Source organism: Neolamprologus brichardi, chromosome 2 (genome assembly GCF_056152115.1).
Source record: "Neolamprologus brichardi isolate AB-2024 chromosome 2, ASM5615211v1, whole genome shotgun sequence".
NCBI classification, from domain to species: Eukaryota; Metazoa; Chordata; class Actinopteri; order Cichliformes; family Cichlidae; genus Neolamprologus; species Neolamprologus brichardi.
Genome location: NC_142105.1, coordinates 22,261,529 through 22,285,747, shown reverse-complemented (window position 1 = coordinate 22,285,747; position 24,219 = coordinate 22,261,529). Strand labels below are relative to the sequence as shown.

General features: G+C 39.6%; 1 protein-coding gene across 1 annotated transcript; it reads left to right on the top strand.

The window, feature by feature from the left end:
* Positions 1-30: 30 nt before the first annotated feature.
* Positions 31-18,455, top strand: tspan17 (tetraspanin 17). The gene is made up of 8 exons (XM_006781664.3): positions 31-685; positions 10,153-10,203; positions 12,794-12,940; positions 13,640-13,810; positions 14,297-14,422; positions 14,636-14,683; positions 16,243-16,359; positions 16,590-18,455. Exons 1-8 carry the CDS (start codon positions 599-601, stop codon positions 16,653-16,655), a joined length of 813 nt encoding a protein of 270 aa, XP_006781727.1. The 5' UTR covers positions 31-598; the 3' UTR covers positions 16,656-18,455.
* Positions 18,456-24,219: the final 5,764 nt, after the last annotated feature.

Below are 24,219 nucleotides of genomic sequence, written 5' to 3'. Positions count from 1 at the left end.
CAGCTTTTAATGAAGCAACCTCGTACATACAGTGCTTATTCTCTGTGTGGTCAAGCTAGGCTGAGACACAAGAGGCCGCTCTTGAGGTGAAAAGGGCGAAAGCCAGCGCAGTGGTTTTCCCGTTTGACAGCAGGGGCTTGTTTTACAGCACAAAACAACAAGGATGAAGACTCACAGGCGGCGATGCAGCAACACAGATAACATTAAGGAGGTGTAGCTGAAGTACCGCCAGCTTTATTTCGATCCTCCAGCAAGCGAAGCGACGTAAACACCAGGCAACTTGAATGTCGACGGAGCTGCAGAGCCGCATCTGTGTGCCTTAGTTGAAGTGCTCCTGGATTTGTTGTTATTAGCAGCTAATGCTAACTATAGAAGTTGCGAGCTAGCTGGCCTAGCAAGTTAATAGTCAAAGCAAGTTAAAGACAATTTAGCCACATATGTCTGAGTTTTAACCTACCCGGAAGACTTAACGCGGGGTTTGCTTAGCTGATGGAGCCAGCTAACCTTGTATTCAGTTGTTTAAGAACTGTAGCTTTGGTTGAGTATCAGTCATAGTAGTTGCCTAGCTCGTCAGTTAGCCACCACTTTCCGTGGAAGAATGAGTAGAAAACACCGTCATTTTAAAGGAGCCGAAGTCAGCTGCTGTGTGAAATACGTTTTATTTGGATTCAACATTGTATTCTGGGTAAGTAAACACAGTGTTGTTACTCGTTCCTTTTGGTTTTATTAGAAATTTCACGTAAATAGTGATAACTTGAAGTATACATTCGTGTAAACGTCGGGAACGTTAGCACCGTTGCTGTTGGCCAATGGAAGTTGATCGCTGAGCTCCCATCTATTTTTTTTTTTTTTGTTTGTTTTCCCTGAGTCACTTGATTTTAATGCGGTGTTGTTGATGTTTATGTGTGTTGTCATGCACAGCAGATTAGCTTGTTCTAACAGAAGTAAATTGTTGTAAATGAGGAGGAAATTATTTGTTTAATGTAGGACAGTGTTCATGCCCTAAAATGTCAGCTACACACTCTATTTATTTAGATTTAGATTTTTTTATTTTCTTATTTTTTTTTTGCGTGCCTCTGCTTATTACTTGTAAACTTTACAGTTTTCCATTTAGAAACTTTTGGCCATCAGAGACAGATTGCTTATAATTGTAACTTCTCAATTTAAATGTAAAGTTTAGTAAAGAAAAATAAAGGAGCAATTTTCTTTTATAATAGTTTCTGCTCCTAGTTGAGCTGAGCAATAGCATAATTCTCACCAGAACTGATGGGGCAGTGGCAAGTGGTTGCACGTCTACTTTACAATACCCCTCCCTCCATCTTTATCCCGTCTCTGAAAAGTTTCTCTGTTCAGTCTTGCCTAACCTCCCTCCTCACTCATCTGCATCGCCTCTGTGGGCTGGTATAATATAATGTCTGTGGGTGAAGGAATGGCGTGTCTGTCTGCCCCAGGAGGTCTTCCCACACACAGTTTAAAGGAAAAGGCCATACGGTCTGAATACCACCCAACCCTCCCCTTTCCATGCTTTCTTTCACTTTATACTATAGCACCCAGACTGTGCGGGACAGCATTGTTTGTCTTCGCTCACACACCCACAAATGCACAAAGAGTAATGGTGAGAACAAAAGCTGGGAGGGGGGCTTGTAAGTCTGTGTTTTCTCCCGTCATACGGTTGCTCTATCAGACTCACAAGGAACACAGACTTCACATATATCTGCCTTTTCTGGCATTGCTCAAACTTTCCTTATCGCTTCCTCATTCTGCAACACTTTTCCTTCAAAAACAAATATGAGTGCACCATACCTGCCACATATTTCCATGAACATAATATTTGTAGATACAGAGGCTACTATTATCGACAGAAGTACAGAGTTTATTGTAATTTCATCTGAATGAGCAATCAACAAGGAAATATTGAGTCATGGGCTTTCAGCATTGTATCTGACTCATTGTGTTCTTTTGCAGTGTTTGACACTTAGGCCAAGCTAACAGTCATGTGTCTGAATTCTCTGTAAAACAGTGGAACAAGTTCCAGCTTGCTGGCTGTTTCCGTTAATAATCACTAGAAGATGTTCTACTCTTGTCTGTGTGCTGCAGAACTGGATTTGACAGACAAGCCAGTGCATTGCTGAAATAGAAAGAGATGGGGTTTATACTCCACAAATCAACCCATTTGTCTTTCCTCTAGTGATCTTGTCAGGCTTGAAAGGGCTGCCTAAATTGAGACAAAATGCTTGTAAGGCCATAAATATTGTGAACAAAATGGAACAATACTTGCTTTTAGTGTGAGGTTTCGCAGTACCCAGGCTTGCTGTTGACAGCCAGGCATTCTCACCCACGAACAACACACCTTCTCTCATCCTTAGAATAGACACATTCCCCACATCCAATTAATTAATCACATTTTCTGCCTGAGCTGCTGAAATGTTTGGGAGCTCTGCACGCTGTAATTAAGAGCTTGTTAAGCTGTAACCAAGTTGCTGAGTTGGTTGAATGCAAGCGAGAGTGTTATTAGCCAGCTACAGCTCTGTCTTTTCACATTTGGCACCAAAAGGCAAGCTGCATGATTACAGCTCTGGAGCACACCTCTAAACAACCAGGTGTGACGTTATTTGGAGACATGCTCTGTGACTTAGTCATGGATAAACTTGTCTAGTTATTGCAATGTTGATTGCATTACTGATAGCATTTAAGGAGAGCAAGACTTTTTTTTGCCTTACCTTTGGCACAGAGGACAGTTAGATTTTCTCAGTATTTATGAAATGAAGGAATAAATGTTGATAAGCTTCCTTATTTTAAAGATCCCATTGTGTGTGTGTTCCTAGAACATATCTTCCTTTCTTTGGTTTTCAGCATTTCTCATATCAGGCCGTTTCAGTGACTCTACCTTAAAATGGAGACATGGCAGCTGATCAGTTATATGATATATTATGCCACTTCTGCCTTTATCTCTTATTGATCATTTTGAATTGATATGTAGCCTTAGTCACTGAACACAATATGTAAGTAAATTTGTCAGACAGCTTTGCAATTATAAAGCCTGAGAAAGGTTATAATGTAGTTAATGGGCTGTGTTGGAGTCAATATTTCATTTCTTGTTCTGTTCTCTCATTTAACAGAACCCAGGACCAGTCTTTGGTTAGCGGTTTTAGATCAGTTTTAAAAGTTTTTCCACTGGGCCAATGATGAAAGCTATTGATAATGTTATTTATATTAGCCATAACACTGAGGAATACCACACTGATGTGGGGACGTTGTCATCAGAAATTAAAGTGCTCAGCAAATTTATTAGACTCTCATTCGATGTAAGGTTTATACCACAAGTAAATGTGCAAAATTGATGTTTATAGTAATTACCAAAATTAATTATGTTTCTGTAAAAGTTCATTCAGCAGTATGTGTAAATATTTTTAATGCTAAAATATAATTATTGTTGATGTCCATGAATTTTCAAAAGCACTGGTTTATAAAATAACTGGAGAAAATTGTATTTGAAAATAATCCAATGTATTCTTAACTAGGGATGGGTACCGGTATGGCACCGGTTCTGTCATAAATGGTAGTAACCAGACCGAAGAGCAGCGCACATTTCGGTGCTTTGTTTATCAAAGTACCGGTTTGGCACCGGTATCGGATAAAACCTAAACGATACCCATCCCTGTTCTTAACACTACTCAACAGGACCGTCAGAATAAAAATGAAAAAAATAAAAATGTTATGTAATACGAAATAAAAGTGCCAGCAGTATTTAAACAAAAGACGTGCTAATAGAAAACTAAAAATGGCTTCTGACCACAAACTCAAATAAATATTTAAAAGAAATCAAAAAGATTTTCTTTTCCAGTCCAAAATAATTAGTTTGCAAAGTTTACAGATGATTCAGTTTATTACTTCATGATTGCAGTGGATGTGCTCTGGAATGAGGCTTGCTCTTGTCTTTGAGATGATGTTCCAAGCTGCTGATAACTAAACATCCTCTCTGTCATGACTTCAGCCATTTGAGAGGTGCAAGAGCCCCCTTTTAAAACCAACTCATTTATACGCCTGTGCTTAATACTAGTAAAACAGAACAAAACACAATTAGAAAAGACAGTTACTAATCACTGTAGTTGTATATCAAAGTTTCTCAGACAGTGTAGTGTTCAATGCAAATTAAACTTTATAACCCAAAGAATAACTACCTAATGTAAGGTGGAAGAGGTTTAATAGAATAAATGCTAATATTAAAGTCGGAAAAAATAAAAGACTAGTGGTTTACTATCACATTTCACTCATTAGCTAACAAAACTGAAATGGTGTTTCTTTAGCAAGCATCATCCTGAGAAGTTTCTGAGAGGTCATCTAACATAAACATTATTAACATAAACTTAACTCTCTAAAATTGGCCCGTTCGGAGTTGACATCACAGCTCGGGGTACATTCGTGAAAGGAAAGCGCCGCTTTGCATAGTCTACATTTAAGTTTGTTTTCTGTGAAATGCTATCATATTTTTTTAAATGTCTGGTTCCATTTTCTGCCGTCCTCCTGTTTTGTCGTTTGTGCTACATTTCCTATTTTCTACTTGTGTTCTGCTTCTTTTCACAACTAAGACCAACACATGGTGTCAGAGTGTGCTTAGTGATATTTCTTCCTTTTTTTTTCTATTCATTCATTCTGTCTCAGAATCTGGTGTTGAATCTTTAAAGTTGATTTTCTTTGGACGTTTGAATTAAGTTTTGATGTAAAGAATTAATCTGCAAAATTAGTATATATATTTTGTAGCCATGTGATGTAAAATGAAAGTATTAGTAGTAAAGATATATGTTGTGGAATGTGAGGAGCTTAACAATTTGCTCACCCCGTTGACATTGCTGCTGAGATTGAGAATCACGGTGTCACACTATCCCCCTCATTAAATATTCATTTTTTTAGGGAGTCATGGAAAGGGGATTCACACTATATCCTGTGTGTGTATGTGTGCATGCGTGTGCAGGAGTGGGGAGCTTGATTTGTCTGCCAGTTAGTAGAGGTTAATGGGATCAGCTGGCTTAGGGAGGCATCTTTTCAAGTGTTGATAATCTCTTAGTCCACATGGAGAGAAAACCATCGCTCTGGGAAGGACATATTTTACAAGCAGCACTTGACACCGAAGGAACCTTGATTTGAATAATAATGCAAATAAAGAGACATCTAGATTCAGACTTTATTTAATTAGTTTCTGGTAAAATACATAGGTTTGACAGAATGATCAAATTAATCAAAAGCAAAAGAAATGCATTATCCATGCGGGTGAGATTTAAATGAACAGATCCTGAGTGTTTTAATAACATATTGTTAAAAAACCAAAGGTGGTGACTCGTACATCGTTGTGTTGTACAAAGAGATTAGTGCTGTAACGATTTATTGAGTATTTCAAGTAATTCGATTGTAAAAGAAAAATTTTCGACAGAAATTCTTTGCGTCGACGTTTCATTTAACACACGGCTCTGTAGCACACTACTGTCACCATGGACAGACAAACGCAAGGGTTTAACCCACATTTGCGACTAAAAACAGACTTTAAACAAAAACACTGATAACACAACAACAGCAGTCGTGATGATGCCGGCACAGTTTAACGTGGAGCTGGAGTCTGTTCACACACAAGAGCAAAGGGTCGGAGTCGTTACCCAGATGGTGAGCTCAGGTTGAGTGAAAGAAAACATGTTTCTATCATCCAGAACTGCAGCGCTGTTCCTGTCCTCTCTGTTAAAACCTTTACTGGGGAAAAGGTAGCAGGTTTCCTTCATCAAAGCACCTGATCAACAAAGTCCCAAAGCCAGCTGTCTTGTTTAAGGAGTTTCTTAATAAGGTGAAAAGATTGTCCGGAGGACGTTTTGCCACAGAGAGTGGTATTTAGAGATTTGTCTCACATAGCTAATTCTATTGCCACAAGCTCACCTGAATTTGATTCAGGTTGTGAGAAAAGTTAGTCAAAATAAGGATGTTACGGAAGCACTATACAAAGACAGTTTGTTCTTTTTGTGATGTGTATTCTTTCAGTAAGTTCAGTCTAAAATGTACTGGTCTGTAAAGGGAAGTTTGATTTACAGATAGGGTTCCAAAAAGCACAGAGCACAAACACATACTGCCAGTTATCACGGTAAATATTTCACAATACTGCTTAGTGGATCTGTCCTGTCAAATCTCTGCAATAGATTAAAAAAAACAAACAAACAACACATTCAGTAGAAATTAAATTTTTGCTTAAACTAAACAGGTGAAAAGATTGTCTGGAGGACGTTTTGCCACAGAGAGTGGTATTTAGAGAGTCTATCTCAGGTAAACATTGATTAAAACTAAACATTGATTTTGGGCTTTTTCAGGAATCCATCCCGTCTGAAACTTTCATTAACTTTATAAAGTATAAAATAACAGTTCACAGACCCCCCCCACCCCAAGAATAAACTAGTACCAGGCATAGATGTCTCTTTAACACTGTCTTCAGTGCCACATCAAGCTGTGGCAGGAGGAAATACAACCTGATGTGGCACTGAAGTACTTTTGAACAGAAATAAAAATAATAATAAAATTGGTTCTATAACCAAACACCATCCAGACACCACAAAATACTTTTGTGGTGTCTGGATGGTGTTCCTGCGTCTTTTGGGATCTTACAAAGCTTCAAACGACGCGTCGACTATTAAATTAGTTGTCGACGATTTTAATAGTCGAGGTAATCGTGACTAGTCGACTAATCGTGGCAGCCTTAATACACACACACACACACAGTCGTAGCCAGAGGTTTTGGTAGTGGCACAGATTTTGCATCATGTATTTTGCCACATCGGGTTTTTTTTTCTTTCACATTTCAGTGATGTAATGAATTAAAAAAAACTTGTCAAATAAATAAATCAAAATTTGGTCAGAGAAGGTGACTGATGGAATAAGGTCTCAGCAGGGCTTTGTATGTCACTAAACATTTAAAATAGTCTTCAACGGAATTTTAAAATCCAGTTGAAGACAATGCAGCGAAGCAAGAATAAGGATGAATGTGATCACCTGTTAGTTTTTCTTAGATGCCTAGCTTCTACTGCCTAGACCATTAGAAGCTAGGCTGGTTGCAGAGGACTGCAAGAACAAGTGGGGTGCGTTTAACCTCCTAAGACCCGAACTCTTCCGTGGCTTGCATTTTTAATATCTCTTTGATATTTGGGCATATTGGGACCTCATGAATGTAAAAACAAAGAATTGCCAGATTTTATTTTATTTTTTTACCTGATTTTTGTTTCTGACAAAAATGAGATCCACATATGAGGACATTTGTTTAAAATTTTGATAGAACAGTGGCATTAGAATGTCCTCGTAAGTGGATATCAGGCCCTAGTAGAGAAATTTTAGTGTTTTTAGGTCTAGACAACCCAAAATGTGATGTCCACGTAAGTGAACGCCAGGTCCTAGGAGGTTAAAAATGACTTGCAGAATCTAGATGGGAGACGTTTTGATTATGTACTAAAGGCTTCCTTGGTATCGACTGATGGGGTTGGTTTGTTAGATTTCTTAGGTGAAATCAAAAAGACTGGATGAGCTTAAAGATGCAAGATTGAAAATTTTAATACTATGCTCACCAAAATAATACCAGGATGCTTGGCAAGTTATTTGATATTACCCAGTGAGGAGGCAGAGTGACATCCCTAGTGAAATAACAACAAACACTTTGATTGAAAGGGCGAAAAATGTTGGTGTCTGTATCAGGTTTTGGACATTTAGTTATTTTAAAAGGCTGTGTGGTGTACCTCTCTGTGTTTAGACAAATGTTTGTGGTGTGTAACTCTGGGTACTGGTACTATTACCAAATGCAGCCTAAAAGTGATATGGAGTTCTCTTGTAAACAAATCAAAGAAATGTTTTTCACTGTTACTCAGAATGTGTTGTGGTTTCCAAGGTCTGATGAGCCAACTAAATGCATTTCCGTGAAAATATCTGGTATTGTATGTTTACTGGCATGAACTCTTCCTGATTAAGTGGAATATTGCGAAAGCAGTAGCTGGACCGAGCATGTCCCGCTTGACCCTGTCAGATAAAAATGTTTCCATTAGCAGAACTGGAAAAATGCCACAGCTTACCATTCAGCTTGTTTCTTACTGTATAATTGAATTATGGTGATTTTGGTGTGGTTTAAAGCTGCGTGCCAAAGATTAGGTACATTTTCTGACTCCTAACTTTATTTAGATTTCTAAAAACATGGCAGTGGGTTCATTGAAAATTGGCAAAAACAGTATTTTGTTTGTTTGTTTGTTTTTTTTCTTTTCCTTTTCCGCCCTGGCTATTGAGGCTGAATACAAGTTCACTATTCTGTTGGGAGGACAGGCAAACAAGTTACTAATGATGAGATTCCTGGATAGATTATGTACTGCTTTTTTTGTGTTGGTGCACAACTGTGGTAAAGCGGTGTAGTGTAGGGACCTACAGGAACCATTATCATATGCAAAAAAATGTTTGTTTGTTTTTTAAATAAACTTCTGAACCATGGAAAAGAACTGGAAAACAGAGCACTTATGAGCAAGGCTTCTTCTGGGTGTAGTCACTAGAGGTGGAAACTGAGAGCAGGCTCCAAAATGTCCAGTCTATTGAATTGCTTTGCCTCCAAGCTTTTCAGTTTCTTTCATCAGTGCGTCAAAGCGTGCTAAGGTTGCACTTTGCAAAACAATGATGTGAAACTGATTGGAATTTTTGCACACCTGAGTCATATGCTTGCCTTTTTCTGCTCTGGTCCTATATGCTGTTCAGACTCGGATAATAAAACTGTTGTATTGATGCTAAAATGCCTTCTTTTTTGCCTGAAAATATTGATCAGCATTGAAGTAGAGAAGCAAAATGAATGAAAGCTTCCATAGATTCCATTTTAGGGTTGAAGCCAAGCTTGACAAAGCTGCTTAAGTAGTTCAGTGCTCCAAATTGGTTATTAACATTCAAATATAGAAAAATGAAGGCAGCATTGTCCGAATGTCCTTATTTTGAAGAAGTGAACTAGTAGTTATTCATGTTGTCTGGCGACTCTGATGCATTGTGTTGCTGTGCATTTCATGTCGCAAGACGCAAGTGGTTTCCTTTGTCACGGTTTTCAGCTTCTTTAATCTGCATGAAAAACTTGAAGTCAAAGGCTAAGTGCTGTAATACTCCCACTCTGTCAGTCTAATCTCTTCTGATGTCTGCCTGCATACACTGACTCTTCCTGCTTGTCACTTTCCAGTTGAATCTACCACACCCTTCGCTACAGACGCTTATATAACTACCAGGTCAAGGCAGCCCCCCCAACCCAACTGCTGACTGCTGTTGTTGTTTGCAAGACTGTCACGTTGATCTTGTTAGGTGTGTGCTAATGGGCTGCCATTAGTTTACCTGCTTCTCGCGATTTAATCAGCTTCCCAACAAATGATTTAACACAATTTCAATGGAGCTATTATATTTCAGGCATTACCATTAGAGTTTGCCCCCAGCTCTCTCCATCGACATCCTAAAACTCTTATGAATGCCATTTTGTAGCAGCTAAGCAGCTGATTAGACAGTAACATTTCTACGTGTAAACACCAGAAACCGTTGATTTTTCTCATCCTGTAGCTATTCTGTTGTTTTTGTGTCATTTTTACATCTTTAGACACCGTGGGCTAGTAACACAGCCACTTGGCTTTCAGTCAAGTTGAAGCAGTGAGCCTTAAACTCGTACACCTACACCAGGATGAAAGACTAATATTGGATGGATTTTCTTTAACCCTTACAGCAGCTCAGTGTAATATCTCTGTGAATTAATCGTTGAAGAATTCACTTTATTTAAAAGCTCCTAAAATCAGTTTTTCTTTTATTGGTCTCTTTCCTGTGTGATTCTCTCTGTTTTTTTAAGTGCACTGATAATTAAAAATGAGAGATCCCTTTGTTCTTATGTGAATATTGTTAGAAAGGATGCAGTGGATGACAAAAGATGAATTAGATTTTCATTTACCACAGTAAAACTCTGAATCTAAAGCAGTTCTGCTGTTTACATATGTTGCCAGGGGGACACCAGTGAAATCCGCACCACTCCCAAACCATTCCCGGTCTTGCTACAATAACAACCGTATCATCTGTAATAAACTGCTTCAGTTTGTATCAGTCGCCTCCCGTCTCACAGCCGCCTCTCTGTGCTTTGTTTTACAGTTACTAGGAGCTGCATTCTTGGGTATAGGCTTGTGGGCATGGGCGGAGAAGGTATGTATAAACACATGCACACAAACACACTGGCTACGGGTTACCACATAGCTAAAATTCTTCCAGATATCCTAGCTGTAATAAGCTGGAAGTATAATTCATCGGATGGAGTTTGGATGTAAACAGAGCTTTTGAGAGGAGTGGTGTGGAAAGTAGAAGCTTCATTCCTGTAACACTTTGTAGCACTTAAAGGCATATAACCTCATAATGTTCCTGGTAAACACGTCTCAGGATATGAATTATGCTCACTGCTGCAGCTCCAGTGTGATGTGTAACTAAGTTTTGTTGAGCCAATATCGAGCTAATGGTTAAATTGTTTTTCCGGTGATTGGAGCTTTAAATGGCTGTGGCTGCAAATAAGGAGCCATAGGGTCCAAATGACACACTCATTTGACTTACAGCTACCAGGATTTGAATGCCTTGTGCTTCGTCTCGTATGAAAGCCTGTTGCACGATAAATTGGATCGTATATTTGCGCAGAAACTGGTTCGCTGTTTATTGTCCACGCTGAACAGGCTACAAAGACCAGGTGTTGCCATTAACCTCTCGTGTGCAGTGAGTCATGGCTACGTTCAAAACTTCTTTCAGAGGAGTTACCAGTCAATTTGTTCATTAATTAGCAAGAAATCGCTGCACAAGCGTGGAACCATGTACTGATTAGTAACGTCTGGTCATGAACTCTGTGCAAATCGGCCTGCGCTGGAGTACCTTTGTGGAGCAGCGTGAATAATTTAAAGGGATTAGGGTGAATGATGAATAGTGGTTGCTGGAAAGTCGTAATGGTGAGTTTGGGTCTCAGTGACTAAGATGATTAGTTTCAAGCCTGCTGTGCACAGCCAGACTACATTATTGTTTCAGGGCCTCCTGCTAAAATTTAAATGCGTGCAGTTTATTCTGCAGCAGTGCCATTAAAAACATGAGCATCCAGCATTGCCTTCATCCTACAGTTTTGTCCTTGCTCAATGCAGAGGGAGATTAACTCAGTACGAGAGCTGTCTCGGCTTTAGCTGCATGTTGGGCATGTTCACTATAATATATGACAAGCAAACAGGATGTCAGACTGAGAGTGGATACACGCAGTGGTTTCCTTTTTCAAAATAACTGAAAAATATAGCAGGGATCAGGGCTGTACAAAATCATGTTAATAAAACAAGCTTGGACTCGTTTTATGGAGCTTTCGCAAAGTACCTTCTTTAGTGTGCTATCCAGAAACAATAACGACGTCCACTGTTACTGCGGAAGAAATAATAATTTCATTTCCTGCTGGATTTGTGTGATGTTTGCTCACTTCCAAAGAAATAAACTGTCTCTATTTTTCATTTTAATAAAGACAGCCAGAATATAAACCAAAAATGCAGGGGAAAAAAACCCACATTTACAGTTATAAATTGATTTGCAAGGCTTTGAGTGAAATAGGTATTTGATCTCCAAGCAAAACATGACATAGTACTTGGTGGAGAAACCTCTGTTGGCAAGCACAGCGGTAAGATTTTTCTCATTGCACTAAGCCCCAGACTGAGGGCGATTTTTGTTCATTTTCTATTTCTTTCATTTCGGAATAATCGCACCAACATTCTCACCAAGTTTCTTGGTGATGGTCTCGTAGCCCATTCCAGCCTTGTGCAGGTCTACACTTTGTCCCTGACAGACTTTGACAGCTCTTTGGTCTCGCCCTTGGTGGTGGAGAGGCTGGAATGGAAGAAATGGCTTCTGTGGACAGGTGTGCTTTATGCGCTTTTTACGCTTAACAGGCTAAGATCAGGACTATCCTTGACTGATTGATTGATTGGCTCTGTGCCCACACACACTCGTGGGAGCCAAAATTCTGGCTGGTTTGCAGGGGATGAAATACTTGTTTCACTCAATGACATGTGAATAATTTCATATGTAATATGTTTTTTCTCGAATTTTGGATAATATTCTATCTACCTCCATTAAAATGAAACTATCATAAAGATTGGACACTAATCATTTAATTGAAAATTTTGGAAAATTCAGCCTAAGATCAAATTTATTGCATCAAAGTTGCAATATACAGTATAGTTAAGAATTGGGAGTGATTACATGTGAAGTCTGTCTTGTTGTAAATAATTCTAAGAACGCAGAGGCTGACAAAATAAGATGGTGGCCACACTGTGGCTTTCAGAGAGGAGAGTGGAAGGACAAATGTCTCTGTGTTTTCAGGAGGCTTTGAAGTTTGCCTCTTGTGAGAAGTTACTTGTTTTATAATTTTGCCACAAAAATGCCATAGAGTGAGTGTATGTTGCATTTAAACTGATAACAAAACCTCAGCGAGGTTCTTTATTTTATTTTGAAAACATCACATTGATATATAAGAATGTAATGGAATAACAGTATTTCAGTTTATTAAATTTCCCTGCTACAAGTCTGCATCTGTGAACGGGGCCCAGCAGGCTGTGACATTAGTTAAATCTCCCTTTTTCTCTTTGACATCACAGGCTCTTCTCAAGGTTAACTGTGTTTTTGTAAAAGGAGAATTTTTACTGAGACCTTGTCATAGGGATGGTAAGGATTGATTTTGGAAGTATTATGGTCTGAATTTTAACCACTCTTTTGTCTTCCCCCTCAGGGCGTGCTGTCCAATCTGTCATCCATCACAGATTTAGGGGGCTTTGACCCTGTATGGCTCTTCATCGTCGTCGGAGGGGTCATGTTCATTCTGGGCTTTGCTGGATGTATCGGAGCGCTCAGAGAGAACACCTTACTGCTTAAATTTGTAAGCCACCTCTAGGCTTTATGTGCACAGACACTGTTTTAATTATTGCACACCCCTTAGATCACACACCAGGGCTGAAGGTATCTGTGTAGCCGGTGTCACTTTGACTCGCTTGAGCCAAATGCTATGAATGACGGTGTGGCATATCATACCTCATCAGTAAAACCAAATCCTGTTTAATGATCAGAAAGGTATACTGATCCACTGAAGCCTATTTTTTTGTATGCGTATTAGGCAGTTCTTTCTTCAGCCACAACACCACCAGGATTTATTTGGGTTCAGCTTTATTGATAAAAACCTGTGACTGACAGAGACAAACTCGCCTTGTTGCTGCCTGTGATTCTGAGTAGCTATTAACTCCAGCAGATGTCCATTAGCAGCAGTAAATCAGGCATCAGCGTGAGGAGCTAATGCGGCTTTTGTGCATTTATCATCAGCATCTTCTCCTACATTTACTGTAAAGGGATTATTCAATAGGACCTGTGGGAGTGCAGTTTTTATTGCCACACTCTCACTTAGCAAATCAGGACAGGCCCTACAAACTGACCTGCACAGGAACATTACATTAAAGTTGTTCTTACACTCATTTTCAAGCAGAAGCGGGGAAAGGCACAGAATTTTCTTTGGTGCTCCTTGTTCCCTGCTTGAAGTGACAGGTGTATTGTTTTTTGTTTGCATGTGTTTACTTGTACTTTTCAGTTTTCTGTGTTCCTGGGTTTGATCTTCTTCCTGGAGCTGACTGCAGGGATCCTTGCCTTCGTCTTTAAGGACTGGATCAAAGACCAGCTTAACTTTTTCATCAACAATAATGTCAAGGCATACCGCGATGACATCGACTTGCAGAATCTCATCGACTTTGCCCAGGAATATGTGAGTTCACCCCCACCGATGGTATCTCTTATCTTAAAATCGTTCATGTCTCTTTGCTGGAAGAAGTTACTCCCTTTCTTAGAAATGCGGCTGTACATGTGAGCTCAGAAAATGACGAGTCAGCCTTGTTATGGTAAGAATGAAGAGACTCAGCTGCTGCAAATGTGGAGGGGTTTTTCTGATTAATGTGATTGTATTTCGGTCAAATGGCTATCCAATTATGTGGAGGAAGCAGTTGAGATAATTTGCTCCTGTGTGTAAACGCTAGGTTCTGTCATGAGGCACCCTAAAGGCGATTAGATTGGCTTTTGTGTTCATACTTGAATCTCACTGTTTGTAGTCATTACCTGCCCATAGTAAGCTAACAACCTAGGCTGACCTGAGCCAGCCTGTTAAGGGCTCAGATGGCAAGATCAAAGAAGGTACATCTGTGTGTTTACTAGAGTTAGCTGTTTAATCTCTGCTTGTTGTTGTTGTTTGTCCCAGTGGTCATGCTGTGGAGCGCACGGGCCTGACGACTGGAACATGAACATCTACTTCAACTGCACTGACAGGAATCCTAGTAGGGAGCGCTGTGGCGTTCCCTTTTCGTGCTGCATCAAAGACCCTGCAGTGAGTCGCGTTTCAGCAGCACAAACAACTGTCCATAATCACCTTTTTGTTTCGTGTAATGCTCTGTAGCCATGCATCATGTGTGTCAACATAAGAAGTTTCTCTCATGCAAAGAGTCATTATTTCAAACCTTCTGACCTTAGGTAAAATTGTAACGGATGAATGTGGTCGAGGATCCCATTTTAATCTCCATTTGGTTTGTTTTTTTTGCAGGAGGATGTCATCAACACGCAGTGTGGTTATGATGTTCGGCAGCACGTGGTTGGTATCTCTTCTATTTCCGTAGATCTCTTTAGACAAGAAAATCAAGGAAATCTGTAATTTAGAGTCCCAAGAAATTGCAACGCTTAACCAGTTCTCATACGATAGAGTCAGTTACAAATGTAGAGTTCTGCAGGAATAAAGAAATCTTGGTTAAAATGATGCAATGCTGCTGGAGAGAAATACTCCCGAGGGCGAATTGACTGACAGCCTGCAAACCCGTTTGACTTAAACGGTCTAAGTTGTCAAAGGCAGAGTGACAGTCGGGTTCATTTGTATTGGATTCGATTGTCAGTCGATCAAAAAGTGAATTTGTGTTTGAAATGCAAAGGAAAACCAATTAAATGTGAGATTTTATGGCATTTTCTGCATTCTATCTTTAAAACTACTATAGGTAAAACCAGATGGCTTGTGTAAGGTATAGAGAACATAGTGGGTTAAGTAGCTTACACAGACTAGTCTGTATGCTTCTTGCCTTAATAACAGATTGTTCTTCTAACAGGGATAATTAGGCTCCAGTTATAGCCTCAAGAGCAGCCTTACTACACTCTGTAATTGGCGACTCAGTGGGTTATGCCAGTCCGTTCCCTTTTCCTCTGTGTGTGTGTGTGTGTGTGTGTGGGTGTGGTGGTTACAACTCACTGCACTGCAGTCAGAAAGATTGCTGTTGCTAGGCGAGCTGCAGTACAGTGAACCACCTGCCATTGAGTTGCTATGAATTCATTTTCTGTGCGCTAACGCCCTGGCCATTGACATTTTGCTGAAACTATCAGGGATGTGCAGAGAGTTCCTGTGCAGCACCTGAGCGGGGAGCAGGGTGGGAAAGAGGAAGAGCAGGAAGTATGGCAAGGACAGGAGCACAACAAAGGCAAAGGGCTGAAATAGCTTTAGAGGAAGTCCACAGTTATAACAACATTGCATTTCCTGCTATTTTTTTTGGCTGCAAAGTGGCTCTCTCTACCTCATTGGTCTAAAACTAGATTTCAAGTTCTGGGAGAGAACAAAAGATTTTCCTGGTTGACTTGTCTGAAGGATAACAAAGAATGAATTGTACAGCGGCACCGATTCTTAGCCCCTAATTAACGTTGCAGCGTTAATTAAACCCGTTTTTGTTTTGGTTTTTTTGTTTTTTTAATTTTTGTGTCTGAATAAAGCACGTACACCATCAGTTGGATCCAAGAGCAGAAATGGCCATCTGTCAGGCAACAGGAAACAGCTTTTGTCTGTTCAGTCCACCAGTGTCCTTGGTGGAAAAGAATACACTGCATTGATAGTCAGCGTAATTGAGAACACTGACATGTTGCAATCTTAGGCTGTGACTCAGCTTATCGTGAGGTCTTCACGCCCTCATCAACTGTGATGGAGTCAGTGGGCAAAACACTATCTTGTGTTTGTTTGTGTCCAGCATTAGTCATAGGGCAGAGTACCAGTTTTTGTTTAAATAATGAGCAATGCCAGCATCCTCTCAGAGAGCAGATCATTCAATATGCCGTAAATTAAACACATTTTCTCGCTCAAAACTTTAATGTACTTGAATTCTGCTCATGTTTGTGAAAAAGGAGTTGGACCGGCAGAAGTTTATCTATACGAAGGGCTGCGTGGGACAGTTTGAGAAGTGGCTTCAAGACAACCTGATTATTGTAGCCGGGGTCTTTGTTGGAATTGCACTTTTACAGGTAATGAGCTGTTGTTTGGAGATTTCTCACACTAAGAAACTTGCTGTATCGCAAATGAGGCCTTTAATTAAAACTAACAATAGTTCTAGTTTTTTGATTTTATATCTTCGCTTCCATCTAGTGTTGAGAACATGTAACTGTAGTTTTTTGTTTGTTTGTTTGTTTTGCCTTAATCCAGTGACTTAAAATCCCGTGTGGCCTTTTTAAAAAATGTTTTTATTTTCTTCTAGATTTTTGGTATCTGCCTTGCTCAAAACCTCGTGAGTGACATCAGAGCTGTCAAAGCCAACTGGTGACAGGAGAATTGAAGTGGGGCGGCCCCAGCACCAAACTCGCATAGCACACCGTCCGGCTGAGGCGGACAACTTTTGCCACTGAGCTAAGCAACACACACACACACGCTCTCACACACCGATATGTGTGTGAGTGACGCTTGAAAAAGAAAATATATTTCACAGACAAACCAAACAGTCAGAACTTTGTTTACCACTCAGCTGGGATTTTAACCCAAATATACAGAAGAGAGTCCTGCCTACTTTTTTTCCCCTTTATTCTTTTTTTTCTTTTGACAAATTTATTTAAGGCACGCAGTTGCACAAGGACTCCAGAAAACTCTGAGATCAGAAGCCATGGATAAAAGACAACAACAGCAAAAAAAACGAAACAAAATGAGGAAAAACGTCTCCTTTTTTCAAAGAAAAAAGAAAAAAAACTCAAGCAACATGTTGTCACAGAGCCTTTGTCCTGCTCAGCAAGGGGGCTGAAGATCTTCCCTTAAAGTCAGCTCGCACCCACCCCCACACTTCCTTCTCCTCCAGAGGACGATGACTGGCTGGCCGCATGGATTCGTCTGCGTGCCATTTTTCTCCTTTGTGACCTTTTTTATGACCACTAAAAAAACAAACAAAAGAGAGACAAAAAACTGAACACTGGTCGGTCATATCTGCAAATTTAAGTCACTTCAAGAGTTTTCTGTTCAAGTTCAAATGTAAAAAGTGCCATTAATTTCCAGTTTTGTGTCCTTCCTGTTCTTTACATGGAACTTGTGCACCTCGACCGCCCCCTTCCCTTATACCTCAGGGCCTGGCTAAACAATGTGTTTCCTGCCGCCAGTTAAAAGCATATCTTATTTTTCCATCCGTGTCTGTTGAATTTAGATAAACACCAAAAGTTACCCCATTCGCCCTATGGTGATTGCATCATCTGTTGATTGAGTGTATTGTATGACATGAAATAGTAAGGATTGTAAGTGTGTGCTATACAGAGAAAGGGGGTTTAATGATAGAGGTTGTTGTTTATCTCCGAGCATCCCTCAGGCACATGGGATTGCTAGTTTGGGGCCTTTTTAATCTTCTTTTTTTCTTTTTACTTGACTTCTGTATACCATATTTGTCTTATATTTTTCTCTTTGCAAAAGAACATATGTCTGTTGTTAAAGATGTTCTTTTAATTCTTCATTCATTTCCTGTCATTTATAGATAAATCTGTTCTCGGGTTCATTATTAAGCTTTACAGGCACCTGTTTTACTTCCAGCTCATCAGTCAGCTGCAAATTAGCTTTGTATTGTGAATGTTAGCGGTCCTAATGGAGACCAAATAATATCATTAGCTAACTGCCAAGGTTTTGTCTGGCCACAATTCTGTTGTTATTAGAAATGCCAAACGATAACAAATGGCATTTCCACGGCCAAAATGTGAATTCATTGTCCCTCCATGTGGGAAGTGCCAGTTAAACCTAGAAATCAAATGACAATTAAACAATGTTACAGTAACGCTAATCTTTTAATTCAGTGTTGTCTTTTTTATTTTTTTCCTTTGGATTGTTTTTTAAGAAATAGAATAGCAAATACATGCCGTACCTTTTTAATATTAGCGACAGTCTCAATATAACATGAATGCTGCTTTTAACTTTGACTAGATTATTGATGGTGTATTACAATAGTCGAGCTAACAATCTATCTCACGTGGCGGCATTTTTAGAAAACGGTCTGGCCGCTACGGTTTCCATCTGAGGAAATAGTCACATTGTTTTTCATGTTAAAGTTTACACATTATACGTCACCGCCTTTTTAATTATTATGGGTCCCCCCCCCCAATTTATTCAGTCATTTAGAAAACACTCTCTTGGAGTGAGTTCAGTTCTGCTATAACTGGCTTCACTCAGTAATTCTGTATATTACTCAAAGCATTTAACCACAACAGCTGTTTCTGGCTGTCACAATGTCATTCGGATACATTGCACAAGCTAGATTAGGAACGGATTTACTTGACTGCACACACAGGTCCATATATGCACACCTTAGATGTACACACACACTCTCAAAAATGAGAAAACATGTTTGGAATTGCAATGCAGACTAGCTGAAAGATGAGTAGCATTAATATTCTGTGAACAGTGCAGGAAAACCTTCCCTGCTTCTCTCAGAGTCGGTCTGCAGAATACATATACATAGGAGTTCTTTCAGCGACGCCACCTTAAGATCGTCTGTCGTGTGCACATGTCACATGTTGCTTTTCACCCACGCCCCCTCCCTTTTGAAAAAAAAACAAAGAAAGAAAAATCAAAAATCTACCTGATCATAGTGCACCTGTTTCAGAGCCTCTACCATTCTGATGTATTTTTAAACATCGGGCTCTTTTGACAAAAGAGGAACACACGACACAGTGGGAGTCATTTGAGTTTGGGCGCCGCAAATGCACAAGTAGAAATATCGCCAGCGGAGAACAATGCATCTGCACAAGAGCGACAGAGCCTTAATGACTTCTCCCCGGTTCAGGTAGATGCGTGTGTATAGGAGAGGCTCATTTATATCAGCACTTTAGGTCTAATCAGTGAGTAACAGCTTCCAGTAATCTCCAAAAACAGATTTCATTTAGAATAAATATGGAGTCGTTTTACAGGATGAACTTGCAGTTAATTCTCACCTGGAGTTATATTTTCATGACGTGCCGCGAAAGTTGTTTGTCATGCTTTGTGTGTGGGCTTCTTTGATTTCACTCACTGTTCAGACTGTTAGATGAATCTGGATGAAACCTGTGTGTGTGTTTTGTTGTTTTCTTTTTTCTCTTCCCTCCATACATCTGTGGGTTGAAACGAATGTGTGTCACTAATTAACAAATGAGAAAGTTTAACAAATCTGTGAAGCATTTTCATGTTTTTTTTTTTCTCTCTTCTAAAAATCTTAATTAGAAAGTCTTTGCTCAGGGTCTTTAACACACCGTTCCATCCAAAGACCAAAGAGAAATAACAGAAGAGTGCATATGCATAGGATGAGATCCTGTGTTATGTTTGATGAAGTGGAGAGCTGCAGCCGTTTGAGTTATGCTGAGGATCTGGCTGAACGCAGGCGGAGGCCGTGAGTGTCAATTCTCCTGGACTACAGGGCTGCAGCTCTTAAATAAAAACCGCTCTGCAGCCAACATCATGCTTGAATGGATGTGCCAAGACAGTCACCTTGGTAATAAGGATAATGATGCCATAATAATTCGCAGTAGCCGCCTGGCAGGATTTAAATATGCAGACTCCACAGAGGTGAACTTGCTCGAGTATGTTTGTTTTTAACGGCTTTGGCTAATTCTGCTTTTGTATTCCTGTAAAGCAGGAGGGAGAGAACGATGCTAATTACACTTTGTCCTTTATCATAATGGCCTTGCATCAAGAAACACCTTCTTAATTTTCTCTGCTTCCCCCCTGTGGGTGCTTAAATCATTCCCGAGAAGGAGCCTTATACATACCATTACATACCATGAATGTACAAGTCTGTTATCAGCATGGACCTACTGCTCCACATTCAGTTTGAACTTCCCTTTATCCTGATGCAGTGCAATGCATAACATGAATCGAGATAAGGAATGTGAATCAAGAGTATGCGGAGATGTTTTAATGTTCTTTTCTTGAAGATTTTTACATTTTAAATATGTTGTAGCGAGCATGAAACCGGATGAGCATTCCTTTTCCTCAGTCTCCAGGTGTGTGTGCGCGCGTGTGTGCAGACCTACATTTATATGCAATCACAAAACCTTTTTAATTAGCAGATACAACCAGTTAACATTGTCCTGGTTTCTCTGTGTAGCTGAATATGTGGATCTTTTTCTTTAAATACACAAACTCGTCTGTTCAGGTTGGAATAAACCATTATTGATTATTCATTTGTACTGATTGAATTATCTGAATGAGCCTTTTAAAAATTGCTTTACAGGTATAATTCCGAGTGGCTACCAAGTGCGTCGGATGACATGTCCTGCGAGCATGTTTAACAGAAATGAGCAGCACATCAGACATTTGTACGTCTTACCTCATCGTGTGCACGTGCTCATGTCACACAGAATGCAGCTTAACTGGCTCGTTTGCTAGCATATGAACAGCAATACCACACGTGTTAGTACCGACGTTCCCAAATCGAACACATTTGTGGTTTGAACTGGTATGAAAACGCATTTGTGTTGATTTGGCGGGTTTTACAGAGATGACATTTATGAAGACAACTTGTTTGTTTGTCAGTCAGATATAAACCACTACAAAAATTTCTGAAGATCCTCTGTTTTCTTTGTTTTTTTTATGTGTAAGGTTTTGTGGATAACAGCAGAATAATACCACAATCAGCCGTATTTTTCCGATCTGCCTACTCTGAGGGGTAACCTCGTGAAGAAGTGTTGTAAATGAAAACTGTGGGACTTGGTCTGTTACACTGTATATTCTGTTAATACATGCCTCTTTCATATATTAAAGGATTATTGATAAAAGTGTTCTTTTTTTCCTTTGTGGTTTATGCAAATAATCATGAACGCTGGGCCTTATGTATTTATTTCTTTTGCCCGAAATCCTTATTCATCATTAATGACACATGAAAAAGGAATGAATGGCCAGTACATGAATACGTGGCCTTATGATGAAGCCTAAGTAGCAGTAATAACTTTTTTTTTTTTTTTAATGTAATAGGTCTTTCAGCAATCCTGACCCGTATTTGAGATTAAGTTATTTCTACTTGTACATGAAGTCTAATGTTACAGAATATTGTTTATGGGGAAGCAGGCCTACCCAAAGGGCAAAAGATGAATGCTAAACCTACTCATTTACTATCTACTCTGGGGGTGTTGTTAATGTGTCCTATGATTACAAAGTCCTTTTAATTCATCATATTTGGATAAATTTAGCCAATAGAGGGAGACAAATAGTGACTCAGAGCTCAGCTGCTGACACAGTGCTGCTGTGACCTCCTCTGCTAATCCTGAAAGTCAGAAAAAACGCCGTGCAAAAAGCTGTGCATTTGTGTATTATATTCTTGATGTTATTAGCATTTGTAGAACAGCTCAGATCTATACAAACCCATCCCGTCGACCTGCTGTTGCAGCTCTGCCTTACGATATCGAGATCAAAGAGAATTAATCAACCAGTTTAATCCGTGAACTTCAGAGACATTTTCTTACGCATCTCAGAGATGAAACACTTCATAGTTATGCACGCACTGCTGTGCTTTCCCTGGCAGTAAACAAATGACTTAACAGACAAATGTCACTGGTCTTTTCCGTCTTTGTTACCGTTTCTGGCCACGGGGAAAAACGAATACACCGAAAGTCTTAACTTATTACCAAAAAAATAAAGCATGCAGCTTCATGGACAGAAGACCAGCCAGTACAGCTCCCCCTTTTCTGATTTGATTTAGAGCAGCTGCTACCATGCTACCATCATCTGTCCAATAAATTTGACTGACCTTGTGTTTTTATAGGCACAGGAAGCGTCTTAGGCACCAACAATTCGCTTTCATACCATACGGTAGTTCATCACTGAAAACCAGACCAATTGATATCATTTAAAAGGCACAGTTCAGAGAGATCACTGCTCGATACATGCTCCATTTCCTTTATGAGAGACGTTTAAAGATTTAATCTCCAGATTGTATCTCACATCTGGAAGGCTACATCAGACTCTGCTGCTTCTGCAGCCCTTATTGTTACTGCCTTTCATCTTTGAGAGGAAAGCAGAGCGCCTGACCTTCTCACCTTAAATAATATTAATCACAAGTGTTATGCTTGTAATCTTTTAAATTTGTTTTGATATTATTTTCCCCCCAAGTTCAGTGGAAAAAGTATGGGATGTGCCATGATAACAGAACAATAGGGATAGATTTAATAACTTACATAAGTAAAGTCTCTTGTTATATCCTTGTCCCCTTTGTCCAATAACAGCGCTCTCTACAACAAACCTTTCCTTCAATTCCCGTGATAAAATGAACAGATATTGAGCATTTAGTCTCTGGCAAAATAACTCAACAATAAAGGTTAAACAATAAATGACAATCAGATTTTTCAATAATAGAAATAAAGCAAAGATGCAGTGTGAAAAGTGACCAGGACTACCAGCTTTATAATACTAGTAGTATTGATCTGAACCCACACTTTTTTTTGGTCTCACATCAACTCACTGAAAGCTGCCTGCTTGGAGTCTGGAAAAGATCATGGTCTGAGATTCATGCTACGTGTGAATCATACTGCTGAGTCAGATCTACGTCGTAACTCACGCCATAACTGCAACCCAATTTTAACACTGGACCGCAACCTCCTACGTAACCTGACGTGCACCTTCCGAGAAATCTAGCTACATGTCGGGCTGATGCATACCACAACGACTTGAAAAGCATGGAAGGTTACACTGTAGGAATAATAGGAGTTTCCGGTCAGCTAAAGCATTTTTAGAAAGCTCATGTTCTTGCACAGTGCCAATTCCAAATCTAAAGATGACAGCACCAACACCCATCGTACATACATTAAACTAATAACAGCCTGACAGACCTATGAGGTCTCTTTCTGGGAGAGGACATCTCTGTATCCACGTAAAATGAACAGAGCTTCTCCAGAGGCCTGTACAACAAAGCAGGGTTTGGGTTAGTGGGTTAACTGCAGCTTTTGAATGAAAGCTCTGAATGGTTTAGGACCAAAATACATCAGTGACCTCCTGACCCAGTATGAACCTTCCACATCCCTCAGGTCATCTGGATCCGTTTTTTTATCAGTTCCCAGAACCAGACACGGAGAAGCTGCATTCAGCTTTTATGCTCCATATATCTGGAACAAACTCCCAGAAAGCCTCAGATCAGCTTAAACTCTGTTTATTTAAATCCAGGTTGAAGACTCACCTGTTCTCAGCTGCATTTGAATAAAGCACCAAATCCGCACTGTTTTACTTTTAAGCTTAAATTTCAAAATTTACATTTTAACTACTGACTAACTACTGTTCCTTTCTTTTTTTTTCCATTTTAAATCATGATTTTTATTTGTTTTTGTATTTTTAATGTCTCTGTAACGCACTTTGAATGACCTCGCTGTTGAATTGTGCTATATAAATAAACTTGCCTTGCCTTTTTCTGTATTGTAAAGGTGGCTCACTTTTTACTGGGGTGCATCCCCACTAGGGTTTGCAGCATGGGTAACAGCGCTCTTATGCTCAGAAGCACTTTTTTCTTATGAAAAGAGCACCACCATTTGACCCGCAGACCTCAGCACGGAGCATGGCGAATAAGTGGTTCTCTAGGTTTCTGAGACTTTCTAAACCCTCTGGCACTCCGTGGGAGATATAGATTCTCAGCAGAGATAACTTTACTTCTTGCTTCATTTTCCCCCCCTGCTGCTAGCAAGGAATTTAATCTTTTTTCATTACTAATTGTTACCCACTTGTTGGTCGTATATAAGATTTGTCAGTTCAACACAACCAGTGTTACATCTAAAAGGGTAATAACTCAAGTCATTATAGCTATTATAGCCCACGGGTGGGCCCTGGAAGGTTAAGGAGTAGCACAGTAGTTATGGGGTTAAACTATCAAAATAACTTTTAAGTAGCTGGTACAGTTATTCTGCTGAGCACTG